Source organism: Chinchilla lanigera, unplaced genomic scaffold (assembly GCF_000276665.1).
Source record: "Chinchilla lanigera isolate Chin_1 unplaced genomic scaffold, ChiLan1.0 scaffold00014, whole genome shotgun sequence".
In the NCBI taxonomy this organism is placed as follows: Eukaryota; Metazoa; Chordata; class Mammalia; order Rodentia; family Chinchillidae; genus Chinchilla; species Chinchilla lanigera.
Genome location: NW_004955415.1, coordinates 13,100,447 through 13,124,991, shown reverse-complemented (window position 1 = coordinate 13,124,991; position 24,545 = coordinate 13,100,447). Strand labels below are relative to the sequence as shown.

Genomic DNA, 24,545 nt, shown 5'->3' with positions numbered 1-24,545 from the left:
CCTGGCGGTAGAGGTCAAGAGCATGTTCCTGACATGTGCTTGTGAATGTGAAGCCGGCAGCCTGGGACCTGGGATGTAGCAGGTGCTCATAAAACAGGTGACCCTTGTCTTTGCCACAGGGATTCGGGTCAAATTCTTGTTCAGGTTGCTTGAAGATGGCTGGAAAAGTGGAGGGACATCATGGGTGTGTGTGACATAGCAGCAAGGAGCTCAGAATTCAGAACTAGAAGGATCTGCGAGTCCTGACACCACACGAGCCCACTGTACTTTTGGGAAGGCATGTCAGATCCCTGAGCCTGTTTGTTCATCTGCAAAGCAAATACATCTGCAAAGCAAATCTCCATGTGAACAGTCAGCAGGCACTGAAGGTCACTTACCCTGTTCTCTGCACTTTGCCCGGCAGAGACTAGCTCTCAGTGAATCACAGAATTTACACATTAGACACTCTTGGCTATCAGCTTGCCTCTGTGGGGTAGCAGCTCAAAGCCTGGCCTTAGGAGTCCGATAAACGTGGCGTCCGTTTCACCCATGAGCTGTGCAATCTTAGCCAAGTCACTATCTCTCCAAGTTTAGTTTCATCCTCCGGCAGATGAAGATGGCTATGGCACCCACCTTGTTGGCTTTGTGTGGGGGTTAAATGAGATAGTACACAGAAGTGACTTCACAGAGAGGCTGATGCCAGGAGACAGACAGTAACTATTAGCTAGAAAGCTGTGAGCCAGCAGGAGCAGCTGGGGCAAAACAAGAGAGAAACGAAGCTTTGCCTGTGGGAAATTGGACGCTCTCTCCAATTCTGAGGCATGGCTCAGCTGCTGGGCTCTGTCTGAATTGCGGCTGGGAGAACACAGCAAAGTTCTTACTGTAGCGGGGGGCGGGGTGGGTTGGCTCTGCCCTCAATGATTCCACGCCTGCCTTCTCACTCTAAATGCCCAGAAAGGCAGAATCTCATTTACTCAGCCTTCCTCACGACTAGGGACAGTCACGTGACTGCCGGAGGGGGCAAAGGGTGCCGAAGGGTTTCTGGGAAGATGTCCTGCCCTGATCAAAGGAACTGAGAGCACAGGGGAGGCCCTGCCCTCTCCCCCTTCCCCACCTCCTGAGTTGGAGTAAGGTTACCTGAGCACCTGATGCTTTGGGCTGCAGTCAGGGAATGGGAAAGCATCAAGCCCGAGGACAAAAGCCAAGAACACATCCTGTGGGAGAGAAGGAAGGAAAAGATTCTGGACTTTCCCAAGTGATTCAATCTCCCAAGGAGCTCGTGAACCCCCAGGCCAACCCAGAGACTGCAGACCTCTTAACAACAAACAGTCCCGTGTTTCAAGACAACTTACTTGGGTTTTTGTTACTAGCAGGGAAGATCATTCTTCAAGGATGGCCCCATCATGGTCTATTTCCATGGTTTATACCCAGGAGTAGAATTGCTGGGTCATATGGTTAACTTTATGTTTAACATCTTCAGGCACTTCCAGAATTTTTCCTACAGTGGCAACACCATTTTACATGAGGTTTCCAATTTCTCCATGTCTCCAACATTGGTTCTTTGAGGTAGATTGGGAGACTTTTTTTGTTTGACAAATTCCTATTCATCCTTGAAAAGCCACCTTTCATGTTACCTCTTCAGGGAGTCTTTCCTGACTGTTCCTTACATTCCAAGGTAGGGTTAATCTCTACTGCTTCTGTATCTTGCATTACTTTGCTTTTGCATCTATTCTGTAACTTTGGATAGCTACATACATCTGCTGTGGGATTATGGCTGGAGAAGAGCAGGAGTAGTGTTGGATTTGAATCTGCATAACCAGTATCAAGGCACGAAAGAAATGCTCGGGGGCCAGATGGAGATGAGTAACTTGCTTCTCCACACCAGCTGGCGATTCGTCCACCTGGAGAACCGGTTTCTATCCTCTGCAGCCTCCCCTTGCTCTTCCAACAAACATGGCTGGGCAGTGGGGTCTGGAGCGGTGGGGTCTGGGGTGCTCCCCATTCAGCCTCCAGGGGCCTCTGCCATGCGCATGGACACACTATGCATGAAAATTGACTCAGGAAACTTGAAGGTGACCAAGAACAGGGACAAAATACCACCAAGGTCCTGAGTGATCCACGACCTTTGCCCCTGCCTTCCCAGGGTGACAGGTGAATTGTGAAGACAGCAGATTTGTGCCTGAGACAAGAGCCAGGCAAGGCTGAGACTTGAGGGTCAGACTTGCACTGCCACTCTCCAGCCATGTGGCTTTATGGAAGTGACTTCTTTTCTCCAGGCTCTGTGTCCTCACCTGTCAGGGAGGCTTAGGAACCCTCTTCCCTGCAGAGTGGTTGATAAATGTAAAGGACTCACAGCAGGGCCCAGTGTATAGGGAACCCCTCAAGAAATGCCCATAGCCATGCCTGGGGGATGGTCAACTGGTGAATGGGTAAGGAGAGTGTGGCATAGATACACAGTGGAGTACTATTCAGCCATAAAGATGGAAAGCATGTCATCTGCAGGAAAATGGATGGGATCAGAGATCATCATGTTAATCAAAATAAATCAGACTCAGGAATACAAATATCATTAAGGGGGTGGAAGGGAGAGAGAGCACGGAGGAAGATTATTAGGGCAGAGGAAGGGAACAAATAGGAGGGATGGACAAGGGGGAGGATAAGCAAGGAGGAGAGAAACGAGGGGTGGAAATGATCAAAGTGCACCACACGCTTGTAAGAATATGCCAAAGTGAAGCCATTTTTCTGTATAACTAATATGTACTAAATCTATACCTAATGTTTTTTAGAAAATAAATGCTGGCTTTGTTTATTTTACCTTCCTGTCTTCTGCTAAGTTCATTCCGAATCCCTCTTAACAGGCTGACTTGGGGGCGGGCTGTTCGAAGTACATCCTTCTCTTTGTTCTTTGCCTCTTTCCCATGCCAGGGTCTGAACTGGAGACCTCGGGACCTTGACAAGGGAGCGAGAGGCGCACAATGCCGGCAGCTTGCTCCTGTGCTCAGATGGCGAAGCAGGTGCTCAGGGAGGCCAAGTGTCCGTCTGTTGTCACACAACAGGAAAGCGGCACTGTAGGACCCAGCCCTGAGCGAGGCTGACCGAGCCCAAAGCCCCTCATCCCTGTGCTGCTGCCTGGGGGGCCAACTGCTCCCCAAGTGTCGCTGAGCCCAAGAGAAGGGTTTTATGCTGAGGTCCTAGGATTAAGGAGGAGACTGTTCCTGGCTCTCTTGGGCATGCAAGTGTGTGCGTGTGTGTGTGTGCATATGTGTGTGCGTTTATGTGCGTGCGTGAGCGTGTGTATGTGCCCGTGTGCGGATGAAGGACACTGCAGGAGAGGAAAAGCAGAGGCATAAACTGTTCTTGAGAATGGGGACAACGAGGTGAAGGCCATCGCGCGCACAGTGCTGGCTTGAGCGGGATCCCGTGAGCGCTTCCACCTGGCCGTCCTTACTTCTGTTTGTGGAGAATAACAGCCCAGGGCGCCTGACTCCTCTCTCCTTCCAGTACGTGCTGACTTCCAGCCAGGGGAGCCCTCGGGCCTGTCTCTTAGAGTCTTTGTCTGTTCTGAGGTTACTGCCAAGAGCTTGTGGAAGTGGAGTAAGGAGGACTGCGAGTGACTGCTGTGAGGATCTGGCCTTGGGGACGAGGAAGCAGCTCATTCCCAGGCTCCTGATGCCCAGCGACGGTGAACAGACCACACCATGTCCTCCAGGACACAGGCAGAGGCACAGATGCAGCTGGGCTGTGGCCACCAGGTGTCCGGGCAGAGGCTTCCACCCAGGCCCCAGGACGTCCTTTGCCTCTGCCTGGCAGAGATCATGCGTGGTCTGGATAAAGCAAGAGGAAAGGCTAGAAATCCGGGCTTGGAAAAAGTGAGGACCTGTTTCCAGGCTGAAGGGACTATGGGGGACAGGGCCCCTTCTCCCAGGGTGGCTTCACCCTGAACTCGCGCTGCCTCATGGGGCTGGGGGGCCCTGTGACAGCCTTCCCACAGCTTTGCTTTGTGAGGAGACAGTGGAGCACATGGCCATGCCGGACACATAGGTGCTCAGAAAATGGCCCCTTCTGTCACCCCCCGTAATGACCCCTGTGTGGGGGTGGGGGGTGAGGCCCTGGAGAAGTGAGATGTGTCAGAGCTGGGCCAGAGTGAGTGGCCACAAGGATAGTAGCAGTGGAGCTCACCTGGCACTACCGAGTCAAGTGCTGGTGCCTGGCCCTTATTTCACCCTGGTAAGAACTGAATGCCATCGTGGCCCACTTCACAGATGAGCAAACTGAGGCTGGGGTTACTAACTTAGCTAAAGTCTCTCCACTGTCTTGTGGCAGAGTGGAGAATCAAACCCATGTTGTAGTGTTGTTAGGTGCTGTTCTCTTCTGCACTAGATAGGTGGAGAGCCCGAGTCTCAGAGAAGGAAGCGGGGCAGGGGGAGCTGCTCATTGAAGGCTTCCTGCCCGGGGTCAGGTCAGGCAGTGAGCAGGAACTCTGGGGTCAGACGCACCTGGGTTTCCATGCTAACTCAATGACAGGCTTGCTGCTGGATCACAGGTATGATTCTCGGCCCTCAAACCTCAGTTTCCTCACCTGTGGAATGGGGGAGACATTAACCACTTGGCCAAGCCATGTGGATTGAACTTCAGGACTTCTGCTCGCTGCCTGGTGCAACAGAAATACCAGGAGATGGGCGGCCCTGCCAGCTTCTGACGGCTGTGCCTACCTCTATGGACCACTTGGCTGCTGCCAACCAAGGAAAAAAGCTCATTTTCTTCCCAATTCAAATACCCCTGTGTGCGGGAGGGTCCTGCAGCCATGCAGAGTGCAGTCTTCCATCTGCCGCGGGCCCGGCCCAGGGCACAGGGGGCGGGCGGCCCCCACCCGGCCCGCACACAGGCACATCGCTGCCCATATTTTGAGGGGGATTTCATTCTGTGTTGCCGCCAGCCCAGGCTGCGGGGCTGTGTGCCTGCCAGGGCTGGAGTGCCTGGCGCTGCTCAGTATGTACTGGAGTCGCCTGGCATCCGTGGCAAATGTACACAGAAACGCCCCAGCACACATGGGCTCCGACGCAGGGCAGCGCGCGTGCCCACTGCCTCCTGGGTCCCTTTCTCTGCCATCCTCAAGACCTCCCAGCTTCCCACCGTCTCTGTGCCTGTCTGTCCCTCTGTCCCTGTGTTTTGAGTCTGTCTCCTTTCCTGGTTTCCTTATGCCCTACCACTGACTCTCTCGAGTTGTACCTGTCCCTCTACATGTCCCCTGTCTGACTCGCTCTTGGCTGTCTCCGAGGCTTTCTCTTTCTCCCTGCTTTGCCTCATCGCTCCCTGATTCTGTGACACTGCCTCTTTCCGTTCCCCATTCTCCGTGCCTCTCCATTTGTCTCTGTGTCTATCTGGCTGCCTGACTCCTCTGACTGTCACTCTCTCACTTGCTCTCCCTCTCCCTGTCTTTCTCTAACTCATCCTGCCTCTCCTTTCCCCTACCTCTGTCTCCTCTTCCCTGTGACAGTCTCCTGGAAATGTATCAAACAAACACTGAAGTGGCCGGATTTCAAGTGACAAACAGCACTACACCCAGAATCCACCCCCACCCACCACCGGCTGCTCCCTCCTCCACAGCGAGAAGAGAAGCTATTGTGTCAGGCGGGAGTTGAGTGGAAGGGCCTGGGGCTCTGTGCTCCACTGCTCTGAGCTACTTACTTCCCCATTGGCTCCGAGCAGCCTGTGCTCAGCGAGGGCTGAGCGACAGGGGGAGGCTCTAGCCATAAAAGGGGGGACGAAGCTCCAGAACTGCTATTCTAAGGGGCTTTGGTAGCGCTCACAGCTGCCTCTCTGGCCCCTCCCTGAGCTGGAGTCGGGGCTGACTCTTGGACCAGCCACCTGCCACCACGCTACAACCTGTTCTGCCGGAAGCCGTCCACGGACAAAGCAGTGTGCGGGTAAGGTCCAGAGGGGCCCTGGGTTCTTGCTGTTGGGTTTATTTGTATACTCTCCGTGGGACCTTGGGCTGAGGGTTTCAGGACTAGGTCTGATTATCTGGCAAAGGTAGCTGCAGTTACAAGGTGAGTTTACAAAAGCCTGAACAGGAGAGACGACCATCCGTGGGGATCTCCCACTCTGTACAGTCCTGGTTTGCACAGGTACAGCTGCCCCCAAGAAGACCACCCCGCATTTAGTCCCAGGTTTTTCTCTCACCGGCTGCTGTACGGTGGTTCCCATGTCAGTTTCCAAGGTGCGGTGAGAATGGGATGCCCCAGCTGGGAGATGTGAGTGGTTTTGCTAATCAGGGTGATTTTAAAGGTCAGCGATCTTCTCTGGACTCAGAGAACAGGGCCTGGGGACATTAATGAGGTTCTGGGCTCTGACATTTATCATATTGTCATGTACATCAATGTACAACCAAGTTCAGCGTTTTCACACTTTTTGGATCACATTTAATTGTCGATCAGGTGCGGATTTGAGTGGCTTCCTTTGATGTCATTTTACACAGATGAAGTTTGGGAGTGTTTTCTTGGGAGAGGAGGAAAATGAAGGACAGAATGCCAGGACAGCCAGGCTGAGCAGAATTTTCCTTGTCAATTTTACTTGGAACGGACTTGTTGCTTTCATTTAAATTACAGCCAGAAGTGGATAAGTTAGGCAGGGAGGAAGCTCAGGTAGGTAAAGATATTTGCTCTCTGGTAAAGAGAGCCATGTTCAAAGAAAGTACACTAGGAGCTCAAAGTTTGACTCCAGCAAAATTCTGGTGAGCTTCAAGGGGGGAGAAAAAGCCTGCTGACAACACCAGGGTTGAATAGTCAATTCTGTGACCTCTTACTTCTCCCTGGGTATCTTTTTCCGAGAATCTTTCGAGCTTTACAAACATTCCTTAATTAAGCCTTCAAGCTTCCCAGGGGGAAACAAGCTCTTTAGGTTATTGGATCTGATTTCATTTCCCCTCCCACAGACTGAAAGTCCTCATTATCATCTTTCTTCCAAGGGTTGTCTTTCTAATTTGACAGGCACCGCCATCAAGATCCATGGCATGGTGCGCGTAAATCGTTTCAGAATCAGTCCTCTCTGTTCCTCGTCGCGGGCCTCACCATCCCCATTCCTCCGCCGTGCACTTTCCTTCCCTTTCAGCCTCACCTTCGCGCCCCACGCCTGTCCCACCCCACCTTGCCTTTGTTCTATTTTTGCAGGTCATTTATCTCCAGGTTTTGAGATCTGCGTGGGGGGAGCTCTTAAGCAGCCCCAGCCGGTGAGTTCTGCTGCTGGGGGAGGTCTGCGTTTGCTGACAAGATCTCCAGCCCACTGCTTCGCCCAGGGGGAGCCAGGTGTGGTGGGTGGTGGGCTGTGAACCCCTGCCTCCACTGGCAGCTGGGAGGGAGGTGCTGCAGTGATTCCTGAGCTGAGGGGTGGGATCCCAGCACATTTGGACAGAGCAGGAGCAGGCGAAGGAATCAGTGGCTCTGGGCTGTTTGAGGAATTTCCAGTCAGCTTAAAACACAGGCATGGTGTTTGCTGATGTCACTTCTGAGGTCAGGAATTTTCCACAGATCATCTAAATGTGTCTTACAAACACCTGGGGCAGTGCTGGGTTCCAATCCCAGATCCTACCCCTCATTTTCTGTGTGACTTTGGAACAGTAACTGCCCCTTCCTGCATCCTAATTCCCTCACCTCTATCAAGAGGTTAATTATTAGTAGTACTGACCCAGGGTTGCGGTGAGGCTCCAGGGGATGCTGCAATATGCTTGGCATTTAGTAGAGACTCAATAATTGCTAGTATGACCACCCAAGTAGTCACCGTTTCAAAACGGTAGGTCAGACCTCTATCTTTTATGATCTCTCCTTATCTTTTATGATCTCCTCAGTCATTCCATTACATCCTACTGTGTGCTCTGCCCAGAAAATATGATTGAGCATCTAATATTTTATTTGTGGGTGGCACTTCTCTGCTCTTCCCACCCCAACAGAAGGCTTCATTTCTTCAATCCTTTGCCTTGGGATCATGAAGTCTTGTTCTTCCTGATCTTGACCCTTCTTGAACCTCCCTGATTCCCCCACCCACTGCCCACCTCTTTGAGTCATTCTTATACAACTGTATTTTTTAGATCCCTTCCATCATCCTTAGAAGGATCAATATTTGCTGTTTGGATTTCAGCGCGTGTCTAAGGAAGTGAGGTCAGCCACTGGTTTCTTTCATATTTTTACTCTTCTTGGCCCATGAGCGATTGGTCAATGTCAGTGGGGCTGACAAAGTGATAGAAAAATGTGGCAGTGAGTCAGAACTGGCCGTTGTGGCAGGCAGTAACCATCTTCTGGGGACACCCAGGTAAGCCCAGCAGCAGCCCCTGAAGATAGAGCCAAGTCCCGAGTCCTTTGCAGCCTGGCCTCCTCTGTCTGTCACAGTCTGGCTTCCTCTGTCTCTTCCAGCCTGGACCCAGATTGATGCTTCCAGCTGGAAGGTTGAGGGCGCAGGTCCATGAGGCATAAAGATGCACAAGGCTTTACCCCACATCCTCCCAGTTCACCCCACATGCCAGTGGTAGGCCATGAGCTGGGGACATATTCACTGGGAGCACTTTGTCCCCACAGTGGCTTGAACTGCTATTTACACCTGCCTTATTCCAGGGCAATTCCACTTCACTTGACAAGGTTTTACTGAGCAGTTGCTATGTGTCTGGGTCTCTGGCCCGCTGTCTCTCAGAATAAGGGGCAGGTTCAGGGCAGGGTGGGGGAGAGTGGGGGTTGTGATTCCCTTGGGCTGTGAGCCCATCTGAGTCCATCTGAATCAAGTGGGCTTCCTCCGCCTTCTCTCTCACCGTGCCCGCTTCCTTCCTCTCTGTTCTCCTATCCCCCAAGCCCTCTCCCTCTCTTCCCCACTCGTCCTCTCCCCAGCTCTGGGTCTCATCTTTACTTTCTTTCCCACACACTCTGCCGTCTCTTCCTGCCTTTCTAGGTGTCTTCGTCTCTATGTATGCAAGTCCTAGCCCTGCCGCTCCTTTTGCTCTCTCTCTCTCCTTCTCTCTCTCTCTCTATTCACCCTCCTTTACCTTTATCCCCTTAACTGCACCAAATGGCGAAACAGTACCAGTCCTGGTGGTGAAAAGCATCCCTTTAAAAAGGCAGCAGAGGATTCCCCTGAACCAGCGACTTCAGGGTTACCTGTCTCTGGCTGAGCCCTGGTTGGGGCCTCATCCTGCGTCCTATGTCCTGTGCACTGTCTGCTCGCTTTCTGCTGGGAACCTGAGCCTCTCCCTGTAAAATGGTCACGCATCCTTGAGAGTGACTGTAGTCTAGCAAGGTTGCAGCTTCTGTTTTCAGGGTCCTCTTTAACTAGCCCTTGGAGGTCACCAAGGTGAACACCAAGGTGTTCCGGGGGTGCAAGTGCCCGAAATGGTTTCATCTTGAGGATGTGAGAATAGTAACTCGAAAGGCATCTCCTGCCCCCTATGCCTCGGGATGGGGGGTGGAGTGTAGTTAACAAACTCATTTTGAACCTTGGTTCTGGTGTTTCCTCATTTCTTGGCCTCAGTTGAATCCAGACCCTCTGTTTTCCCATCTACAAAGTGGGCTAATATTGCCCAGCCCTCTGAGTTCTCTTGTGGGCAAAAAGGAAATAGAGATGAATGTATAGCAGACAGCTCGGCCCTACTAAACGGAGGATGTTGAGGTCTCTGTGAATTCCACCCCTACCACTCATGTGTGCTGAGACCCCGAGGATCCATGTCACATGATCCACACTTACCCCAGCGTCTGAGCCGGTAACAATAGCCTGTCTGAGTCCATCTGCACGCACATCCCTGAGGGCTACCGGGGTCCCGAAACGGTGGCATCTCCAGGGCAGCCGCTGCCAGTGTGGGAGGCTGAGCTCTGTCCCCACCTCCTGCCTGACTCATGATGTGACCTTAAGCGAGTGACTTCATTTCTACCTTTTTCCATTTCCTCTTCTATCAAATAGGGATAATCATATGCGATAAAGTGCACGGAAAGATAATTGCGACGTTAAATCAAGCCATTACTATTCAGTGCTGGCTTTTTTAATAAAAATGCTTGCGGCTCCCTGGAGCCCTCAGCTGACTACAATGTAGGACTATCACTGAGGAGATAAGCGGGCCGGAGGACCTGTCCCTTTAGAGGAGCTCCGGCCCAGGGCGGGGTGGTCCTGCGTGGTGTCCCTTTCAAAGATGCTGTCTCACGTGGTCCTTATGGGAACCCACAGGGAGGTGACACCCTAATCACAGGTGGGAAGGCTGAGGCTTGTGGAAGAGATGCCACTGGGGTCCCTCTGATCCCAGAGCCCGTGCCTTTCCCTCCTAAGGAAAAGGAAAATCCAGGCGAGCTTCCCTAGGGCCTTAGGCTGTGGCCTGGAGAGCAGTGGGTGACCTGTTCCTGGCTCACTTAGCCCGACCGGCAGGTCAGGGATGCCCGCATCAACAGTGCCCAGAAGTGGCTATGATTCCATCAAATGTTCGCGTGCCTGGAGGCCCAAGAAAACCAGCTGGGAAATCACTGGAGTCCTAAAACAATCATAACATTCACGAAGGCAGGCACAGCACACTTCATCTGCAAAGGCCAGAGAATAAATGTTTTTGGCTTTCTGGGCTGCTCAGACCTTGTTTCAAAATGATGGTGCTTTCTCTCTCGCTCATTCTCTGTCTGTGTCTGTGTCTGTGTCCGTGTCCGTCTCTGTCTCTCTGTCTCTCTCTTGCTGTACTGGGATCAAGGAGAAAGCTGTCCACTCGGCAAGGGTGGCTTTCTTCGTGACTGCCCCATGCAGAGGATTTCTTTGCAAAGCCCAGGCCTACCGAATCCAGCGGAGGCCCCTCCTTTCACCGAGGGCCACACAAGCTCTGCACTGGGGTCGCTCGCCTGCTGTCACCGTCACCCTTGCCAAGTGGGCTGCTGTCTTCTCTCACCCCAAGGACGGGCAAAGCTCCTTTCCCCTCAGTTCATCCCAAACAGCCGCGAGCCATCATCGCCAGGGCCATGGGGGATGTCCGACTTCCTGGGAAAGATGAGACTCTCCCCCGTCGAGACCCATCTGACACTTTATCCTATAAAGAGAGGAAATAGGGTCACAAGTCTCAAGGGCAATGTGACTCTGATAGGCTCCACTTTTAATGCAGGGGGATCTGGTAGAAAACCCATTTAGAAGCCAGGCAAACTTGGACAAGCTATGATTTCCCTTCTCCCAGCCTCAGCTTTGCCCTCTATATGATGGGTACAAAAGCTCCCATTCAGGGTTTCTGTGAGGGTTAGACTCATGTGCACGAGGTGGTAATTCACAGGCTGGAACCTTGTAGTGGCTCGGTGCTGTGGCTGTTTGGGGACTGGCGTGATCATGGATGAGGAGTGCCCTGCCCAGTCTGGCACCCCCTCCCCCAGGGCAGTCCATTCACCAATCATATTTTGGTCCAGCAGTGAGCTAGACCTCATGATCTTCCTTTGCCCTCCTCTTCCCATCCCAGTGGCTCGGATCCACCTAGACTGCAGCCTGCATGTTCCGCTTGTTAAGGCACCTACCATGTGACACACACGTGCTCAATGCTCCAGACATGGGGTCCCATCCCACACAGCCCTCTGAAACTGCATCAGCTGCTTCAGAGCAGAGAAAACGGTGACTGTTTATTCACTCAACAAACATGTACAAAGCTCTGGTGCGATTATTGCCTTCTATGCAGTGCTAGGACACCATTCATTCATTCATTCATTAGTGCTTGCCTGCTTGCATCAATCACTAAATCCTCCTTGGTCTTTCTCATCACACCCGGGAGAGCCACCCATTCTGCCCTGGCCTGTGAGGGCCGACAGTCTCGCCTCTGCTCACCTCTCTGCATTTTCTCCCCCGCCCCTTGTCCTTCCAGTCCTTCCCCTAACCCGGCCTCCCTGTCATCCGCAAACACATCACGTGCACTAGCATCTCAGGGACTTTGACTGACGTGCCTGCATTATGTGCTGGGGTCACATAGACGGCTGAAGGAGCTCAGAGGAGGGAGCTGATCCAGGTGGACTTCTTGGAGGAGGCAACTGAGGTTGAGTTTTGAAGGAGTGAGAGTTACCCAGGTCAGAGGGTGTGGGGTGGGATGGTGGGTGAGAAAGGTGTGCTGGCCGAGGGGGCCCTGTGTGCTAAGGCTGAGGGCGGGGTGTTGGGGCCCTCCTTGTGCAATGGCAGGTGGCTCAGCGGAACTCATACACGGCTGTCCAGCGCTGTGCACTTGCTGTGATGCCTTGGGCAGATGGTGCGATCTCTCTGTGCCTCCATTTCCTTGTCTGTACAATGGGGAGAAGACCAGCCCAGCTGTGGGCTGTCATGAGGACACTTCTCTTAGGACACAGAACACAGAGCACAGGGCCCACTCATAGTGGCCAGCTACTGCTGGCTCTGTGTTAGGGAAAGCCCTGAGTGCCGAGCAAGGGGTGGGGCTCCCTGCAAGGAGGCGCAGAGCCCCTGAGGGCTGGCGCAGGGCAGAGCTGCAGGGCAGAGGGACAGTAAGCCTGCTGCCAGGGGAGGGTGTCCGGGAAGACATGTCGGAGGCCACTCCACACCAGGTGGAGGCCGGCATGGGTTCCTGGAGGGAGTAGCTGGAGCTGGGTTTGGGTGGCTGCACAGAGGAGCCTGGGCACTGCCCAATGGGCATGAAGGTGAGCTCTGGAGCCCCAGCCTCACCTGGGCATGAATTCCACTCTAGGCTCCCTCTTGGCTCTGGAGTATTGGCAGGTTTCCATTTCCTCTCCTGTACAGCGGGCAGGACACTCATGCCAAGACACTGTGGGGATGGAGGGGTGACCCATGGGCTGCTCAGAACTTCGCAAAGCTCAGTAACCACCAGACTGACTGTTAGCCAGGGGCAAGGTAATGGGAAAAAGCATAGGATGCAGGCTCCAGTTCGCTCAGACACAGAGATCCACATTGGGCCTCCCGTTTAGATGGCAACTGGTGGTGTGGGATGCCTCCAGCTACGATTTGCAGGGGGCTCCCTGGATGCTAATCTTGTAAGAGGCTGGCTCAGCCATCTCTTGCTATCGGGGAAGACATGAGCCACCTGCTTTGTGTCTCCATGAAACTAGAGCGGCTCACTTGTCTGGAACCCTAATCTGCTTAGCACTGATAAAGCCTCGAGAACCCACAGGCTGGGAAGGACCTGGAGGAGGGCGGCAGACACACATTTGCTTCGCCAGCACCTGGGCCTGAGCTCAGGGGATTTACCAAGCCTCTCTGGGCACCAGTCTTCTCATCCATACAGGAGGGCTAATGACACCTGCCTGTCACGGTTGGCAGAAGGGCTGAGTTCAACACACAAGTCCAGCGCCCTGGGCACGCGGCTCCCTGGTCATTCACTGAGGGTTCAGCTGTGCATGAATCAGTGTTGATGTATAAGTAATCATAGTATGAGGTTGGGGGGGTCCAACAGAGCGGGCATGGACCCAGCTGCCCACTGCAGGCAGGATGGGGGCAGCTCATTGCCTCAGAAGTGCCCCCCTAACTGGCAAGAAGTAGATGCAGGGATAGGTAGGGAGGCATAGGTAAGGGCTCAATAAAATTAGTTATTATATTATAATAATATATTATATTATAATATATTATATTATATTAATTATTATTATTATAGCTGTAATTATTGGCAGGCTATGATGGGGGACTCGTGTATGCTTCTGGAACCAGGACCCCACTCTAGGCTATAGGTGGGACTCTGGGGCTCACAGAGTAGGAGCTTGGAACCCCCTGACCACCTGAGCAGACAGGGAAATGTGCAGGAAAGAGGGACAGAGGGAAAGGTAGATAACATCTCTAAGATTAGAAGTTCAGGAGGACCAGGGTGGGAAGGGAGTGGAGCCCCCAGCCAGTCAGCTGTGGGTGGGAGTTGGGGACCTCATATTTCCATATGGGAGATGCACACTATGCCCTTGGAGTGGCCTTGGGTCTTCACATTTGGCTTCTAAAGAATTGACTCTGAGAAAGAAAATTTGTGATAAATTACTTATAAAGCATCCACCCACCAAGTATTTACCGAGGGCCTACTATGCGGTGGCCCGGGTTTTAGGGAATGAGACGGTTAAGGTTTGTGTCCTGGGCGAGGTAACATTCTGTGGGGGAAGTGCTAACCATGGCCACCACACAGACATCAGAGAAAGGGGAAAGCATAGGCCCTGGTGAGTGCTGTGATAAAACCTCTGCAGCGTGATAGGAGAGAGACTGGGAAGCTGTTAGACACAGCAGCCAGCAAATGCTCTCTGGCCATGTGATATTTGATTCATTTAGTACAAGAAAAAATGAGTCATGTGGAAGTCTGAGGTCAGGGGACCGAAGACAGGAACAGAAGGTGCTAAGCCCCTGAGGTCTGTGTAAGGGACTCAGGGTGAGCAGGCAGAGAAGACCAGATGTGGCTCTGTCTTCGCGGAGCCACCGTCCAAAGGCTCACACAGCTAAGTGTGAAGTTTGCACTGCTTTGAAGGGAGAGATGCAAGTCGCTGGGAGGACAGGAAGGAGTAGCAGCTCATCCAGCCTCAGAGGTCAGCAAAAGCTGCCCGGCAGAGGAGATGGCTAATCTAGGACTGAGGTGCCAAGTAACAGATGAGGAGAGGAAGGGTTTTCTAGGCAGAAGAAACAGCACATGCAAAGGCCCAGGGGTGAGACGGAACCTGATACATTCATTAAGGGAAATTAAACAGTGGCTGTGGTTGGAGCTCAGAGCTGAAGCGCTGAGGTGCTGGGATGGGACAGAGTGTTCCTGACATTTAGGCTGAAAGCCAGGCCTAATCCCACGCTGTAGATATCACCACAGAACTGGTATGCTCACCAGGGTACTTCAGGCTGGGGTCAGGGGAGGACTGGGAAGCCGGGAGGCCAGCACAGAGAGGGGACGAAGGCGGAGCTATGGCCAGGGTAGATGGCAGCCCTAGAGCAGGAAAGGAAAGTTTAAGAGACTTTACAAAGTGTAGTTCAGTGACAGAGTGCTTGTCTAGAATACGAGAGGCCCTGGATTTAACCCCCCTTCCTGCAAAAAAGAAAAAAACCATAGAACAGATGGCTTGTGACACGCTGGGGAGCAGGGGGACAGAAGTCTTGAAGGACCCCTAAGGGCACGTAGCCACACGTCTTCTGGCTGGAAGGTGGCCAGAGTGGGGTGTGAAGCCAGACAGACCAGATCAAGCCCTGGCCCCCATTCATGCTCTGTACAATCACTGTCCCTGCCTGTGCCTCAGTGTCCCCACCTGTTAAGTGAAAAGGCACAGCCCACTGCGAAGAGCTGGCATTCCCTCAGAATGTGGACATATGGAAAAACTCCCAGTGTCCTGCAGCACCCTGCTCTTGTAATTTCCTGCCTCCAGCCCGGGCCTTAACTTCCATGTCCCGTCTGGCTCCTCAGCTACAGAATGGGCTTGAGGATGCTTGTCTTGCGGTGTCCCTGACAGGTGCAAAAGAGATGGCTTTGCGAGTCCAGGGCACGTGCCGCAGAGCACGGGCAGCTCATGGTCTTCTCCTTCTCCCTCCCCTGCAGGAAAAACCAAGAGGAATGGCGTGGAAGAGGCTGGTGCTGGCCGCCTGCCTCCTGGCGCTGCCCCCTGCCGCAGCGGAATGCCTGTCTCAGTGCTCCTTGTGCGCCGTGAAGACCCAGGATGGACCCAAACCCGTCAATCCCCTGGTAGGTTTCAGGGACGTTTCCTCAGCGCCCAGGCCTCTGTGCCGAACCTGGAGAAGGGCAATCACAGGGCAGCCTGCCCTGTGTTCATCCCACTGTACAGGGCTTGTCCTGGCCTATGGACAGCCTGGACACCCAGACCTCACCACCTGGGGCTCCCTTGAGCCAGAATAGAGACTTGAGACGCAGGTTTCCAGGGAGCTGGGTACCTGGCAACAGGAGTGTCAGTCAGGAGGGCTGGCTTTATAGTCAGCAGCTCTAGATTAACTTCAAGGCTTCTCACATAGGGCTGATGGGCCCCTTCAAATCCAGTCACTCCCCCAGAAAGAGCTATCTCCATTGTCCTGAACTGCCAGAACAGGTGGATAGGCCCCGGGCCTTGGCCGCCTGCAGTCCTCACCTCTCTTCGACTCTCCTGCCTCTCTCGTGACAGCAGGAAGGCTGGGGTAGAGGTGCTAAGGGTGTGATGGACAGCACATGGGCTTCTGTTCTGCACCTTTCTGGCTCCCTGACTCTGGAACCCCGCTTTGAGCCTCAGTTTCCTCATCTGCAAGGTTGGGGTGATTCTCTGAGATGCTGGAAAGTGGTGGAGATGGGCTTCCGGGATACGCACAGCGTGAGAGATGCTTTCTCCTCAGGGTCTCAGGAAAGCACTGTGGCTCAGCAGGCAGATCCGCGGCATTAGACTGCCAGGCTCAAGTTCCAGTAGTGTCCACTGCTGTCGCCACAGTCGTAGGCATTGTCCTGACTAAATTCTTCCCACAGCCCCATGAAGAATGTCCTATTGTCCCCTCACTGAGGCTTGATGCCCTCTCCTGTGTCCCCTCAAACATACTCTCTCTGCCATTCTGCATTGCTCTGTTGCTGCCTGTGAAGTGTTAGCAGCACCCTTCACACCTGGAAAAGGTGAGGAGAAGGGGAGGGATGAGCCCACAGAGCTTGTGGGGAGCTCCTACCTCCAATGCTGGCATCGCCCCCTATGGCTATGTGCCCTCTGGAAAGTGTTTCTCATCCCTCACCGGGGCACAGAGGCACCTACCCATATGCATTACTGGGAGCATGAAATGGGTAGTCAATTGCTTGGCAAGGTGGCACCCTTTGATTTTCCCGGACTTGGATCAGGGCTCTAGGGTGGGGTGGGGCCTGTGTTTTGGTGCTTTGTCAGGGGTGATATCACCACTGTGGTCTTGTCTTTGGGTCTTTTGCAGATTTGCACCCTGGAATGCCAGGAAACCGTGCTGCCCACTGAGGAGTGGGAGCGATGCCAGGGCATTCTGTCCTTCACCCCCTCTGCCCTGAAGCTCAGGGGCCAGAGTGACCTGGACAGCAGGGCAGCTTTGGAAGAGGCCTACAGGGAGCTGGCCAAGCGTGCCAGGCCCTTCCTGCAGGAGCTGGAGAAAAGTGGACTCCTCCCCAGCACCCTAGCAAAGGACAAGCTCAGTGGCCTCTCTGGTGGGCTCAGGGAGGGCGTGGAGTCTGAGTCAATAGGGGCTCCCCAGCTGAACAGTGGTGCTGTAGAGGCTGGTGCACTTGATTTTGATGAAGACCCCAAGGAGCAGGTCAAACGCTATGGGGGTTTCCTGCGCAAATATCCCAAGAGGAGCTCAGAGGTGGCAGGGGAGGGGGAAGGGGATGGGGACGGGGACAGTGTGGGCCACGAGGACCTGTACAAACGCTACGGGGGCTTCTTGCGGCGCATCCGTCCCAAGCTGAAGTGGGACAACCAGAAGCGCTATGGTGGTTTCCTCCGGCGCCAGTTCAAGGTGGTGACGCGGTCACAGGAAGACCCCAATGCCTACTCCGAAGAGTTTTTTGATGTATAAACAAACACGCCTCCATCCTGCAGCTGAGTGAGGAGCTTTCCCTGACACCTTCCCATATGGGAGCACATTTACTCCCCTCTTGTGTGTACCCTGTCCCCACACCCAGCTCATTACCATCTACAAAATATCCAGTCCGGGCTCACTTCTCTCCTGCCCTGGGTATGCTATTTGCCCCAGGGTCAGTGGCAGGGAGATCTGGAGGTCCCCCTCTACTGAGATCAGCGCTGGGCTCACACCCCTGCACTTCTAAGCTACCACCAGTAGCAGAAAGTGACTCTCCAGTTACAGAAGTCCAGAGTGAATTGTTCTTTTTACCTGTAGATCTATGACGGTCAAGTTTTGCAGATGCGTCCCTCTCAGAAGAAAAACGAGCACTTCACACACAGGTAGTATGCATATGCACCATAAACCCTGCACAGAGTAGAAACTTAAAATAAGAGAGATAAACGTAAATGGAAATCTCACTATTGTATTCTCAAACCCCAGAGATCCCTTTATGCACCCTACTTTGGAGACCACACATTCAGCATAAAGGCTGAACACTGCCTTTTTTTGGAGCAGGAATCCTGACACTGGAGAGTCCAGTCTTCTGGTAGGTTAAATGTTCAGTCTGGGCACTCTGAGTTCTCATCATTGAGAAATGCACCTCTTGAAGGACTGAGCTACTGAATGTATGTTCATGTTGGTACCCTTGACCATGCCCACCTCACAGAAGAGGAAGGGAGTGGAAACTCTTCCTTGGTGGCAGAGAGCGCTTTTGAATGCTCAGATGATCACAGAATAGCAAAGCAAACCATTTGTTCTGTGCAACAAGCTCAGAATGTGGACCAGTTCCCCCGGCCCTCGTTAAGCTAATTAAACCGATTGGTATCACACTTCTACCCCACGATGAACTGGAGCAGCTGAGTTGATGAGGTTAAACACAGCCATGTTCTTGAGCAGCTGAACTGGCTGCCAGGAGCCCAGCCATCTGGCCCAGCATATGCACTGGGCATTGGATCAGGGAGTCCAGAGGCAGCAGGAAAGGAAGAGTGCTGCTCCTCAGCCCCCATGACAATTCTTCTCTCTTAATGCCTCCAAATAAAACCAGAAAGGAGAATGAAATGATTGAGTGTTTGAGGGCAAGTGAGTTTCCTTGATTCAGATAACCCAGAATCAGAGGCAAAGACCTGATGCCTCGGTTTCCAAGCTCCTTCTCTCGCTCTCTTTCATCCCCAGGGCCTGTTTGGGTTGTGGGACCAGGAGACGGGCTGGATAGGAGAGGAAACAGACTTGAGTTTGGATAATTTGTGTAAGATGCTCTGAGCATACCTCTTCCAGCCGGGCCCCCAGGTCTCTCATTCTGAAATGTATAGATTGTTCTAGGGTTGCTTTGTGTGCTTTTTAAAAATTCCATTTATGCAATTTATTTGGAATTTGCTTAGTCTATAATAGGCCTGTGTAATTTCCTGCTCTTCCAGTATAATAAATAAAAGACACTAATGACAGTGTGTGTGTGTGTGTGTGTGTGTCTGCATACATTCAAGCCTCAGTCCTCAGAGAGAAGACCATTTGCAGAAATGTGTGCTAGGGAATGAAGCTAGCTAGCTAACTAGCTTAAAATTGAAAGTAGGGTCTGTGTGATCTTGAGTGGCTCACTGACCTCTCTGAACCTGAGTTCTGTCTTCTGTGATATGAAGACACTGACGCCAACTTTGCAGGGTGGCTTTGAGGATTAGGCGAGATCACATATACATAGCAAGTTAGGTCCGAGGGTTTCCTTTCCTATGTCGCCTCAGGGAACAGTGGCAGAGCTGGGCCCTCAGCACTGAGGCAGGGAGGCTGGGCAGAGGTGCCACACAGGGAGCCTGTGTCGGGGCTGCCTCGGTGCAGGAAAACCAGGACAGGGGAAGAGGTGTTGCTAACGAGCATGAGTGTGCTAAGGATGAACACTTGAGTGACAAGCTGGCAAAATGTCCCCTACTAAGATGACACCCTTCACTGAACTGTGCAAATGAGATGTCTTTAAATAGGAGCATCGATGTGACTCAGTGACTACAAGCCTCATGCGTTCCCCTGGGACACTCGGTTTCTTAGCAACTTCCTAGAAAACACAGGGTCTGGGAGGTCTCACTCATTTGACAAAGTATCACCTGCAGGCCTACTGTGCATGGTAGGAAGCATGGGACAACACAATGGACAAGGTCTCTGTTCTTGCGGGATGTACAACTTAGTGGGAAAGAGAAACATACACCTGAAAATATAAGGCTAAAATTCAAACAAGATCAAGAAAAGAACTGGGAATCAGGTGTGGTGGTGCAGGGCTGTAATCTCAGCACTCTGAAGGCTGAGGTAGGAGGGTTGAAACTTCAAGCCCAGACTGGGCAGTTCAGCGACTTAGCAAGAACCTGTCTCAAAAAATTTGTTTTTACAAAGGACTGGGGACATAGCTCAGTGGGAAGACCCAGTACTGAAAGCAAACAAAAAGAAAACAAGAGGAGAAGGGGAGGGGAGGGGAGGGGAGGGGGCAAAGCGAAGCAAAACAAAGCAAAGCGTGGGGATGTGGAGGTAAAGGACAGCAGGTGTAGGGAAAGAATCTCCCTAGGGTATTCAGGAAACCCTTTCCTGGGCATTATTCTGACCCTGATATTCTTAGGAAGGATCCTGAAGTTTGGGTTCATTTTATTCAGCCACTTGTTCTGTGCCAAATGAACACATCTATAACAGACCCTAATCTGCTAGAACATTTTCATTGACTTGGATTTTACAGTGTGTACCAGTCCTTGATGATTCAGCATTGAAAAGTTTCATCTTTTTTGTTAGGTTGAAGTTTAGGTTTCTATTACTTTTATCCATTGTGTCCTGATCCTGCTGACTCCAGCCTGGAAACTTCTCCAGGAAGAATTTTTTGTCACTGGAACACAAATGGCTCTTGATTTTCTCAACTGGGCTAAACAAACAGACAAGGCAGGCAATGTATTGGTTTACTTAAATGAAAATTCCAGCAATATTTACCTTCAGGTGGAGCTTGCTCAGGGGGCTGTCGTAAGAACCCCAGGATCTCTCCATCAGTGGGATCCTTTCTCCTTAGTGCTGGGTTCAGACCAAGGCTCCATGTGCTTTTAAAAACGGCTACCAGAAGCTTCAGGCAGTGTCATGCATGCTCAAGCCCCATGTCTCTTTTTCATGGCAATCCTAGTCAAGGTTTCCCTCTATCTTATTGGCCCTGATTAAGCCATATGTCCAATTGGTCCAACTGAGAGCTAACGACAATCATTGTGGTCAGATTAATGTGATTGGCAGGACTGAGCTACATGCACACCACTGAGCCAGGGATGGATTCAACCAGGAGAGCTGGTGGGAAAAGAAGGGGTGGTTCTGGGGAGGGGAAGTGGTATGTGGGTCCAGGAGGAGGAATGAATCCCAGACTACAAGCAGTAGACTATTGCCCCAGGGAGTGAAGGGGACTGGCAGGGCGAGGAAAGTGGAAGGCTTTCCCTACCCCTGCTATCCTTTACCTCCACATCCCAACGCTTACCTTTGCTTTGCTTTGCTTTCTTTGCTTTGCTTTGCTTTGTTTTGCTCCCCTCCCCTCTCCCTCCCCTCCCCCCTTCTCCCTCCCCTTCCCTTCCTTTCCTTTTTTCCAGTACTGGGCCTTCCCACTGAGCTAGGTCCCCACGGGCACACAGCCAAGAGCAGCCAGAAACCTGATTTCTAAGAGACTACAGACACCTGGACCTGCATCCACATCTCTCAGTTTTTCAGTGCAGCAAGTAATTTTTAAAAAGCAGTGCTAGGTTGGACAAACAATAACATGTTTGGCATCACACACATCATTCTCCCAGTGCTATTTTATGACACAAAATCCTTTCACTTTTTGGTGAGAAAGTCTCCTTTAAAAAGAAAATTTCCCCATGTTCTACAGATTCCAGAATACTGTTCTTCTGGCCCCCTTTGCTAGATTTATTCCACTTGATCACAGGAAGCATGGCCACACAAGGTAGGCAGAGCATGGCTAGGGTCTCAGAGAACCTGGGATCGGCTCTGGCATCCCTCGGGGCCACTGTGTGCCCTTCACTGAGACTCAGTTTCCAATCTGTCAGGTGTGAATAAAAATGCTGACCTCACTGGATGGAGGAAGATATCGAGCAATATAAAGTCCACAAGGATACAAAAGGGTGTGGCATGCACCACCCTGAAGGCGGTTCCTCTAATCGCGGTGATGTTGCTGGAGTCAGGCACACACCTGTCAGAGGGACAAAGCTCTGCTGGAAGTAAGAAAAGAGGGACACTAATTTTTTTTACCGAGCTGTGACAAACACGCTCTAAAGAGTGCTCCTGTAAGTGCGTAGCTCAGTGGAGTCTTACATGTTCACACACCTGTGCAGTCGCCGCTCAGATCACAGCACAGAACACGTCCATGTGACACCGTTAATGAGCTCTTTGTGGGCACAGAGAGCCAGCCAGAGTGAGAACTGGAATAAAAGCAAGCCAGTGCTTCCAGAGTACTGAGCCTTTGTCCCAAAGGGCACGGTCCCGTGGTCACAGAGCTGCCCCGGGTAAGGAATGCCAACATCTTAGTAACCGTAAAAATGCCCATCACTAATAAGCACGCGGTTTCTGTGACAACACCGCACAGCAGGGCTGTGAGGAAGTTTTGTCGTAATGATCACGCCCATCATTAGGATCCCTCACACAGGATCTCCCCTCCCCCCCTCAGCTCCAGCCCTCCGCACAAATGAGCCCAGCGATGGGGCTTGTCTGTTAATTAAAGGTCACAATGTGAAGGCAACAAAAACCCACGATGGTTTCAGGGATGATGATCTCCTAGCAGATGTCATTTTGCATTCTTGTTTCACGTGCTGGGTCCATGTTGCCTCCCGTTAGCTGTGGAGCTCTATAACAGATTTACAGTTGCTCCTGCGATATGTAAATGTGCACCTCTGTTGCATGCCCACAGTATCTGTCTTGTCTCTTTCCACCTGAAGCCCGTTATTCTGTGTCCCCGGCCTCCCCTCATGCTTCGTCTCCTTTGACAGGAAGTTTGCCTTCTGAAAACATGCACCTGTGTCACTCTGGCACCCTCATGACCATGCTGATCGCCCGCAGGACCTGCTGGGAGGCTGGGAAATGACTTCTGGCTGTTTGGATGTGGGAAGGAACACCACACTGAGGGTCTCTGGAGTGTGGACCCTGCTCGCTAACCGGCCATGGGAGGAGGCTATGACCCCTCTGAGACACAGATTTCTCGTCTGTCAAATGATATTGGTAACAGTGTGAGGACTTTTGTCCTTGACACACAACACCTGATCTGCATTGATCAATAAACACTGGACAGCACAACTGAGCCTCACTTCCCTCACCGTAAGATGAGGGTGATGATTCCTGCTCTGCCTCCTGTGAGAGGACCCGGGGACAGGCTCTGACCCCAAGTTGTATCATTAGTCAGTGTCCTCCCACCTGAGTCTGTCTGGTCTTTGATGAACATCCGCTGGGCATCTGTTGCGGACCCAGCACTGGGTAGGGGGCAGAAAGCTCAGTGGTGGTCAAGCAAATTCCTACTCGGAGATACCAATTGACTATAAAATACTAAGCAGATCTCAGTGTGTCTGGTGATTCTGAGCCCTGGGAAGGAAAAGAAAAGGCACAAGCTGCGAGTGATGGAGGGCAGGGTGGTCACAGACCTCTCCGAAGGGGAACATATGACCAGAGATGTGTAGGAGGTGGAGCGGGGAGCCCGGTGTGTGGCTGTCTGTGCCAGGTGATGGGGAGGAGGAGGGTTCCAGGCAGAGGAGGAAGGTGCTAGGGCCCAGAGACAGGTCCTGTAGTCCCCACAAAGCAGAATACAGAAGCTAAGGGAATGAGTGAGGGCGGAGGTAGGAGACGAGGCTGCAGAGGTAGACAGCACCAAAATGGCGCATGTCAGCACTGTCCTGGTTTACACTGCTACCCAGCAATCGTGCAGCCCCTTTAACTCTCAAAGTATCCTGGTCTGGGCAGTTTATATGTTGCTCAACGTATGGGCCTTGAAAAGGACCTTGACTTTCAACCTATGGTGAGATGGGAGCCACCAGAAGGCTTAAGCACAGCGGGGCACCATCGGAGCTAGATGGAAAGGGGTGGCCCTGGCTGCTATGTGCTAGCTGTTATGGTTTCCATTTAGGGTCCCCCCAAAGCCTCATGCCATTGTAAGTGGGGCTATTGAAAATGACTGGATTATGGGGCCTTATAGCTGATTTGCTGTTAGGAAGTAGGATCCATGCAGAAGACGTGGGTTGCCGTGCCAGGGCCTGGAAGGGTTCACCTCTCTCCCTTCCCTTGACTCTGCTTCCTGGCCCGCATGCAGTGAGCAGCTTTTCCTCTACCAGGCCACTCTGCCCTGGAGCCGGTGGACCGTGGACCAGAACTTCTACAAATGGAGTCAAAGTAAACACTTCCTCCTTTAAGACATCAGGTAATATGTCAAGCAATAGGAAAAGTGACTAAGACAAGAGCTCTTCAGGAGCACGAGGGACCGTTCTGGGGACAGCCTGGGAATGACACCCTCCAAGGTACACATGAGAGATAGAGGCTGCCAGGAATGACACAGGAGGTTTTCTTCCTTGGGATCAAAGCCACAGTAAGATGTTCTGTCCTTAACAGGCTCCCCTGGAGCACCAGGTAGGGGTGAACTTTCAGAATGCTGCCTGCAGCGGCAGCAGTGGTCAGGGGAATCAGCCTGGAGCATGTGAGGAGTGAGTTTGCAGAAGGCAATTTGGAGTCCCCACTTCCCCACCCCCACCTCAGGCTTACAAAATGTAGTCCCACGGTTCGCATTTCTAGGGAGAAAAGTCTCTGAACTGGGACTTGCTTTATGTAAAAGATGCATCACTGAAAAGTATATAAATCAAATTTTTGCAAACCGAATTGCATTTTAATGCACTAGGGAATATTGCTATTCAATTTCCTCATTGATTTTTACAGATTATGATAATGTCTCTTGCTCACTTAGGAATGCTCGACAAAAGTAGAAAAGCATCGAGAATGTCCACATGAAATTAGCCAACAGGCAGGGCTCAGCCCTGGAATGCTGACTGAGTGATGTCCTGGGCCAAGGCACCGTGGGGTGGATGCGTGTTCCACCTCTCTGCTGATCGATTTGCAGTTCA

General features: G+C 52.1%; 1 protein-coding gene across 2 annotated transcripts; it reads left to right on the top strand.

Moving 5' to 3' along the window:
- The first annotated feature begins 5,494 nt into the window (after positions 1-5,494).
- Positions 5,495-18,905, top strand: Pdyn (prodynorphin). Of its 2 annotated transcripts, XM_005380744.2 has the most exons (4): positions 5,495-5,906; positions 7,149-7,207; positions 15,455-15,598; positions 16,804-18,905. In XM_005380744.2, exons 3-4 carry the CDS (start codon positions 15,470-15,472, stop codon positions 17,416-17,418), a joined length of 744 nt encoding a protein of 247 aa, XP_005380801.1. In that variant the 5' UTR covers positions 5,495-5,906; positions 7,149-7,207; positions 15,455-15,469; the 3' UTR covers positions 17,419-18,905. The 2 variants fall into 2 exon arrangements, with proteins under 2 accessions (XP_005380801.1, XP_005380800.1); XM_005380743.1 differs by lacking the exon at positions 7,149-7,207.
- The last annotated feature ends 5,640 nt before the right edge of the window (positions 18,906-24,545 follow it).